Below are 8,119 nucleotides of genomic sequence, written 5' to 3'. Positions count from 1 at the left end.
TAATATTTTTTTTTAGTTAAAGATTATTAATATTTATCGTAATAACTTTGTATTTAGCCAAAATAACAAATAGAAAGACACGAACTGAATATTTCTAGTAACTTAGCAATGGAGTTAGACTGCCCTGCTTTTTTGCTTCCATTTTGGTTGCTTCAATTAAGGGAAGGGATATAACTTATAAGTGCCCAAATGTAAGAAGGAAGGGGCAAAATTTGTCAAAATAAAATAATTAAAGAATAATACTACACATTTAAATTTTGTTATGAATAAAATTTAATTAAATTAAAAAATAAAATTTAAAATAACACTACACATAATTAATTTTTATTATGTTAGATATTTTTGTTGGACTTAGTTAAAAAAAAATTTAATGTGTATTATTATTCTTAATTAAAATAATAAAAAGAAAATGGCGGTGACACGGTCCTCTTCGTCGTGGTTGGCGCTCTCCACAGCCATATATAAAGCCATCAAACTTTGAATTGCGACCCTCCGGTCGTCGTCAACAATTTTCTGTCCCTTTCTTCTCTCTCTCTCTCTCTCTCTCTCTGAGAGAGGTTCAGATCCAGATCTGAAACCTAATCTCACTCTCCGTTACTCGCATTCGCGTAAACGATACATTTCCAAATCGATAATTCAAAAAGAAAAAAATGGCGACGGTGTCACCTCTCGCCAAGTATAAGCTCGTTTTCTTAGGCGATCAATCGGTTGGAAAAACCAGTATCATCACACGTTTCATGTATGACAAATTCGACACTACCTATCAGGTCCTTCACCATATTCTCGATCTTTTCAGGTTTTGGTTTTGTTTGATCATTCTTCAATGGTTTTCGTTGATCGGTTCTCAATTCAATTTGATCGGTTTATCAAACGTGAATGGTTTTGGTTTTGGTTTTGATTTTGCATTTCCCGTTGATCTCTTCTTCTTTGCGTAGTTTTGTGCGGATCAACCTGAATTAGAATAGTGTTTCCGTTTTCAAAAATTAGCCATTTCTGTGTATGCTCTGTTAGGAGTTAAGAATTAAGATCAGAATAAGTTCATGCTATTCATTGATCACTTAATACTGTATTTAATTGGAAAATAAGTATCAGAATGACTTTTGCTATGATTTTTAAGACCTGTTTATCTCACGTGATTAACTGTGATATCTTGAATCGTATTAAGAATTATTTTGTTCAGTTTAAGAGTTGTGAATTAGTACAGGTTAAGAAGTACATCCAAAACAAGAAACATAATTATGTTGTATGCATCATACATGATTCCCTGCCTAAAATATAAACAAGTTACTTGAACCTCAGACATGAAATCTTAAACTTTAAATATCAATAAACAAATATAGAACTCCAAATAATACGGTAAAGCAGTTAGGCATTAGTTACTCGTATATCTTGACTGTTCCTGCAAACTTGTGGTACATCCTAATAAAAATTCAGTGTAATACTCGTATATCTTGAACACGTATTATCCGCTGAGAACAGTGCAATACTCTTAGTTAACTTTCTTTTCTCCCTTTAGAACCATGTTAGTACTTTGAATATTCTGTTTGATAAGAATAATAGAGCAATGAAACATTTGGATAGGATGCATATGTCGTGAGTGGGTGAATGCAAGTTCTTGTTATGTCAAATTGACAACAAAGTAGTAGAGAACTCAGGGTGCATTCAATAACATCCCCTTAGTTCCTTTTATCTAATAATTAAAGTTTCTTCAACTTCTCAGTTTCTCTTATGAGAATTGGTCAAAAGCACTGGAAAAATAAAATCCTGAACTGCAAAATCCAGAAAAAAATTTCCCCAGCCTTAAGATGTGCTTTGCTGGCTTGCTCAGTTCTCAAATCAAGAAATTCTAATTATGTATCATCCAATTTAAACAACTAGGAATTATGGATATTCTGCAATTGTAACTTGTACTTTTCCCTGGCTCTTCCCCCTCGCCCTCACCAGGAGCAAAACACATTGTTGTTTGATATCGTTTTGATATAATCGAAGATTGATTTTAGCCGGGAGTTAGACCAGTTGCTTACAGATTGATATTGCATTAGCAATGCACGTATTGAAGTTTGAGTTAGACAAGTGCTGAAGTAGAGTAGAACTGCAAAAGAGACTGTATGTACTTGTAAAAATGTTTGAATTGTTATTATTTCGCTTGAAAATAGATTTACAGGGGTTGTTTCTATGTGTACTATATTTTGTGATGCTTCTTGTTTATATTAGTTATCTGAGATAGAATTTTGTCTTCCCTTTCATGCTATTTTCATTTCAACACTTTCATTTCCCTTGTCCTGCTACTACCTACTAGGCTCTTGACAACTTTCTTGATCATCTGATTTTCAGGCTACTATTGGCATTGACTTCTTGTCGAAAACAATGTACCTTGAAGATCGAACGGTTCGTTTACAGCTTTGGTAGGCTATGTTCCTCTTAAACTTGTTAGACAAGATCGTCCATTTTTGTTTTTTCCATTTTACCTATTCTTTGCATGTCTCTCAGTGTAGTGCATTTTAACTTCACAGGGATACTGCAGGGCAAGAAAGATTTAGAAGTCTAATTCCAAGCTACATAAGAGATTCTTCTGTTGCAGTTATTGTATATGATGTAGCCAGTGAGTAATGGTTTTTTTTCTTTTCCTCTTTGGTACTAGGATCAAGTCTAATTAACGAGGTCCTTTATGGATCATACATATTTTATTATGACATAATTTCTTCTTGTTATTTATGTATTTGAATTTTGAAGAAAAGATATTATAGCAAATGAATACATTCTTAAGCCTGGTTTTTAACTAACTGTTCTGTTCTTATTTTACAAAAAGCATGTGGTATGGAAACATCAGCTTTCTGTGTGTCTTTTGTTTTCTCTTTCTCTGTTAAGTTTGCATGTGGATCTGACGTGTATAAACAATCTATCAAGATTCAAATTAAATTATAAATATTAAATTCCTTAGCAAGTTGTTCTGATGCAGACCGGCAATCATTTCTGAACACTAACAAGTGGGTTGAGGAGGTACGTCAAGAACGAGGCAGTGATGTTATTATTGTCTTGGTTGGAAACAAAACTGATCTTGTTGATAAAAGGTTAGCAGTGAGATTCTAAATTTGGTCAATACTAATATACTATGTTGCAATGACTATTGTTCCATAAAAATATTGATAATTCACATGTTGTCTTTGCATTCTATGATGTGATTTAAGTTTTCATTTATTACCTAATTTACTTGGGTAACTGGGTAATTATGTTACAAAAAGTTATTGGTAATAGGTTAGATTATATTGTTGGTGGTGGTGGAAGAGGAGGCCAAACAGTGCTATTTTTGCAAATCAACAAATTTCTGTTTCAATTTATAGTGTCATTTTTTTTATACTTGAACAGACAAGTTTCTATAGAGGAAGGAGACGCCAAGTCTCGTGAGAGTGGAATCATGTTTATAGAAACCAGTGCTAAAGCAGGCTTCAATATCAAGGTAAAAATCAACGAATGCTCCCTGTAACCCTCATTTTTTTTTATAAAAGAAAAATATGAGCAACATACTTCTGATTATAATGTCTATGATCTTTACCATATCAATCTGGAAGAAAGATGGCATGTTTCCACTACTATTTTTTACGTAGAATAGGCCAGTCTAGAGATTTCAGTCGAGTTCAACTATGTTATTTCCTTTTTACATGTTCATTCCTTTGAGTTATTATTATTATTATTATTATCAATTCATGTATGTTGTCTGAATCCCAAACTTTCAGCCTTTGTTTCGAAAGATTGCTGCAGCATTGCCGGGGATGGATAGTATGTCTTCTACAAAACAAGAAGACATGGTTGACGTAAATTTGAAACCTACTGTGAATTCATCGCAGTCAGATCAACAAGGAGGAGGTTGTGCGTGCTAAAGAAACTCTGTTAACGAAGGTGCTAATATAAATCTATTAACTTGGCACAATTATTGGTTTGTATGCTTGTGCTGGTGGAAATGTTAAACGTGCATGATTATATTGGTGAGGGGGCAAATCGCAATATACACAAATCTGGTAGTTATTTATTTGATTTTATTTATTATTATACAGTTAGACCGTAGATGTAAGAGCACAGGTAATAAAGTACTAGTATAGAAATTTTGTTAGTGGTAGACATGAAGGAAGCACCGTTACCTCTGACGGCTTATGCGTGAAGAGAAAGCTTCAAACTGAAGGTTTGGTTAGAATTTCTAGAAAATGGTTACATGCTTAAATAGAGGAACGTTATATGTTCCACCAATGCTAGTTTATATATGAGGGTAAAATGCACTTTTATTCTTGATGTTCAGTCAATGTGCATTTTATCCTCAAAATTTTAGAAACAATGCATCAAACCCCTTGTGTTTATGAAGTGCACACCCCCAATGACAAACTATTGGAGAAGTGGTTGCAAAATGAAGATTTGACAATTTGGATGTAGTGCACAAAATTTAAGGGGTTAGAATGCATGTGTTCCAAATCAAAAGGATACAATGTACAATGCACATTGATTAAACTTTTGGACGTAAGTATGCATTTTCCCCTATAATAAAATAAGGACCTGTTAATTTTGATGAATTTCCGATTTTTTCTGAAGTTTAGACCCCTAAACAATTAATATTTGAACATAATCGTATGAGATCTATAGATGCATATCATACTAACGTAATCGAGCATAAAAGATAAGTAAAATGTTCACAACTATTATTTTACTCTTGTATATTGAGATTTTCATGCCCATCTTTGCGGAAAACTTGATCCATGGAAAAATAAATTTTCTCAATTTTTTTTTCTCAATTGATCCTGTAAAATATAATTTCTCACCATTCAGTCATACAAGATTTAACAATTGAGAAAAAACAAAAGTTGAGAATCTATTCCCTTTCAGGCAACTATAGTTTTATGATTTGGCGGATGATTCAATTAAAACTGGGGTTTTAGGAAAACGTAGACCTCAATCATCAAATCTTATCCCGAGCAACATTTTCAATATAACTTGAGTATCATAAGCACCCCTATTACAATTCAAAGTTCATATTAAACAGCCATGGAAGTTTACACGCACTTAAAGGCACCGAATATCAGAGCATCAACTAAGAAAGCCTTCAGCCTTTTGCCTAACCCTCAACGTCAGATATATCAAAATCAATGTTCCAAAGCTTGACCTGCAGGATATTGATCATTATGGTTAATGTTCATATAGAATAGATAACAATTTGCATTAAATGTCCGTTTCAGCTCAATCGGACCAAGTCCCGACACATTGTACTGCTGTATCAAACACAAGCCAACTGTACACCGTACTAAAATAATGCTAATTAATGTTCTTTCAGTGGTGGGTGTTTTGTTTTCATTCTTATCAGCCTCCTGGAAACATCAACATTTATTTTCATAAATTCACAACAGAGTGCTACATGTATAGCTTTAAAATATTTTGTTACAACTATGGGGGAAAAAAAAAAGAAACGTTTTACCAGGAAATGGAAAAAAAAAAATTCAGATAATAATAGATGAAGTTATATCAACTGATACGTCTATTTTATTATTTTACGGCAATTTTTATTTGAGCATGTCAAATAATCACATTGGTATATACTCAATAATATCCATCAATCAAATACTATGGAAGATATAAATTTACAGGGCAAGTAGATAACTTATTCTTTCATTGTCTAATCTGTTAGAACTTACAATATTGAAAACAGAAGAGCAACTTTTCTGGAATCAAACGAAGCTGCACGCTTATATCTTCTCCATCTGTTACTTGGTAAATCATGTAACTTCTCACTGACTGGTTTATCTGTTAATTAGAGATATAAAAGTTAAAAATGTATAGAAATCACCAATCTAGTTGATGTTGGAGAACATAAGCACATAAACACACTTGGTAGCTTAAACATCACAAAAAGGATTAGGATAAAAACATGGAAACTACGCTTTACCGAACTATGAAGGCTTCTCCATGTGATTAATCAGGAAATGCAAAAGGATTATAAGTAACTTATCCTTATCTTCAAGTTCAGATCAACCAAATGTTATTACCAGAGTCTTTAATATGTTTGATTAAATGCAAATGCAATGGGGCAATACCAACCTATCCATATTTACCACCTTGCAAAAGTTAACTATATGGTTAATCAATACTCTATAGCACATGTCAGTGACATCCAGATCCAATCACAAAAGAACATGTTTCAATAGTAAAGAGGGCATCTGTTCTTTGAGATGTGAGAGGATACATCTATTTATCTTGCTGCTTCTAGCACACATTTTTGTTATCATGCCACTGATTTGTATCACTTGGACAATATTTCTTTTCAGATCTAACTATTCCAACCGTCTGCTTACTTATTGTGTGCGAACTACATAATCATCTCCAGTAAAGAAAAACTATCATCTTATCTGAATTAAAATATCATGGTGACCAAGAATGTCAAACATACCTCTTGAATTGAAGCTCATCAGACTTTGCAGTTGCTTTCCACCTGATTTCAAACTTGATTCTCTCCACAGTACACTCTGCAATGTCGTGAAATATCAGTCCTGATACTCATAGAATTTGTGTCCTTGGTATATATATACCAAGAGATTCAAAATAATAATAAACAGAAATGAATGACAAAAAGAATGATCACTGCTCAAATATATCTGGAATTAATTGAACCCATCTATTCATTTATATTTTAGAGAACATCAATCAAGAACATAAGTTTATGAGAATTGACTTACAGTTGGGGAGTTCCCGGTTTTAAAAGTTTCAACACCCTCTTCATGGGATTCGGGTGAAACTGAGTTTCCATTCACACTAGGTATATCAATTACGCACTCAGAATACTCATCGCCTTTCATTTGAAAATCAAAGCAGTCTTGGCAATTTAGGTCAACATCTAAACAAGCCGAGCTTTTAGCTTGATCAGGAACCTGTAGGATGCTTAAGAAAGCTAGCGGCGAAGCATAATTTGCAGTTTCACCTTCCTCATGCAACATTGAAATGCTGTAAACATCTTGACCCTGTATTTATACAAGGACTTCACTTTTCAGAACATTGAGTCATATCCATCATTAATAACATAAAATTGATGAAGCACTTCAAATAAGAAAAACATGCAACACATTGGAAACTCATTCGATTTATACCAGTTCCTTTCCCCTTTCCCTTTTGGTCCTTGTATTTTACCAGTTTTAATTAAAAAAAAGAAAAAAGAAAAAAGTGCAGCTTTGGTGTGTCTTAAGCTTCATGAAACCATTTGAAATATATATATGGTTCAAAGTAATAAGGTGACTAAAATTAAACCAAAGTCAAACAGAAACCCAAAAGCTAAGTTCATTTTATGTTTAAACACCAAGGTAACAGCAATACAACAAATCCTTGTCCTACTAGGTGGAATCGGCTTCATGGATCAAATGATCAAATGATGCCATTGTGCTGTCCCTATCCACTACTTGGATCAAGGAAGATAACAGTAACCCAAAAAAAGAAAAAGTGAAGCATCACTGCATATATTTTGTAACCTTTGTTGCTCTGTTTTCAATCTTACTGTTCTAATACTCTAACATAGTGAATCATCACAAACCCATGAACCATCAATAATGAAATGCCAAAATGTAACAGTTTGGTTTTGTTTCTACTTTCTACTCACTGGCATGCCTTTATATAAAGCCTAACATTCAGTATTTTTTTTTCCGCCAATTTCATGCTTACCAACGAATAAGTAATAACTGTTCAGTCACATAAAGTTCACTACGTGAACTAAAAATTAAATTAGAAGGAAAAAAAAGGAACATTTAAATCACGCTAAACAGAAGAACCAACATGTGAACCGTGCAATCTGGCTGCATGTGAAGTCTCTTCAACCCGAATCGGCGGAACCTCTGAAATAAATTTAGAAAAAAAAAGAATAATAATAATAAAAAAGAATCGAGCACCATTGTAAAGTTATATTATGAATCTAGTAGAGTAAATTACCCAGAGGAAGCTGACGATTAAGGTCATCAACACCTGCTTTGAGTAACTTCAAACAAGAACAACCCACAGGTACATTCCCATTCACATTCCCTTCTCGAATTTGATGCTCTTTCTGCAAAACAAAATTCAACCATAAAAAAAAAAAAAAAAAAAAAAAAAAAAAAAAAAAAAA

General features: G+C 33.2%; 2 protein-coding genes across 2 annotated transcripts in view; one reads left to right on the top strand and one right to left on the bottom strand.

The window, feature by feature from the left end:
• Nucleotides 457-4,573, top strand: LOC107622520 (ras-related protein RABH1e). The gene is made up of 6 exons (XM_016324451.2): nt 457-767; nt 2,335-2,405; nt 2,514-2,602; nt 2,960-3,071; nt 3,367-3,457; nt 3,735-4,573. Exons 1-6 carry the CDS (start codon nt 651-653, stop codon nt 3,876-3,878), a joined length of 624 nt encoding a protein of 207 aa, XP_016179937.1. The 5' UTR covers nt 457-650; the 3' UTR covers nt 3,879-4,573.
• Nucleotides 4,839-8,119, bottom strand: part of LOC107622518 — a 4,029-nt gene continuing 748 nt past the window's right edge. The window contains exons 2-7 of the mRNA XM_016324448.2: nt 7,948-8,059; nt 7,795-7,853; nt 6,711-6,992; nt 6,425-6,500; nt 5,673-5,781; nt 4,839-5,146 (exon numbers count right to left, since the gene is read on the bottom strand). Coding sequence (XP_016179934.1) covers nt 5,071-5,146; nt 5,673-5,781; nt 6,425-6,500; nt 6,711-6,992; nt 7,795-7,853; nt 7,948-8,059 — 714 coding nt within the window. The 3' untranslated portion in view covers nt 4,839-5,070. The remainder of the gene's footprint in view (nt 5,147-5,672; nt 5,782-6,424; nt 6,501-6,710; nt 6,993-7,794; nt 7,854-7,947; nt 8,060-8,119) is intronic.

Source organism: Arachis ipaensis, chromosome B10, assembly GCF_000816755.2.
Source record: "Arachis ipaensis cultivar K30076 chromosome B10, Araip1.1, whole genome shotgun sequence".
Classification (NCBI taxonomy): domain Eukaryota; kingdom Viridiplantae; phylum Streptophyta; class Magnoliopsida; order Fabales; family Fabaceae; genus Arachis; species Arachis ipaensis.
This window is presented reverse-complemented; position numbering and strand designations above follow the sequence as displayed.

What these genes read in the sequence shown, in the direction of transcription:
- LOC107622520 (XM_016324451.2), top strand. Translation starts at nt 651, where the DNA reads ATGGCGACGGTGTCACCTCTCGCCAAGTATAAGCTCGTTTTCTTAGGC. An exon ending in AATTCGACACTACCTATCAG is followed by an intron (nt 768 to 2,334) that starts GTCCTTCACCAT and finishes TCTGATTTTCAG; the next exon opens with GCTACTATTGGCATTGACTT. An exon ending in ACGGTTCGTTTACAGCTTTG is followed by an intron (nt 2,406 to 2,513) that starts GTAGGCTATGTT and finishes TTAACTTCACAG; the next exon opens with GGATACTGCAGGGCAAGAAA.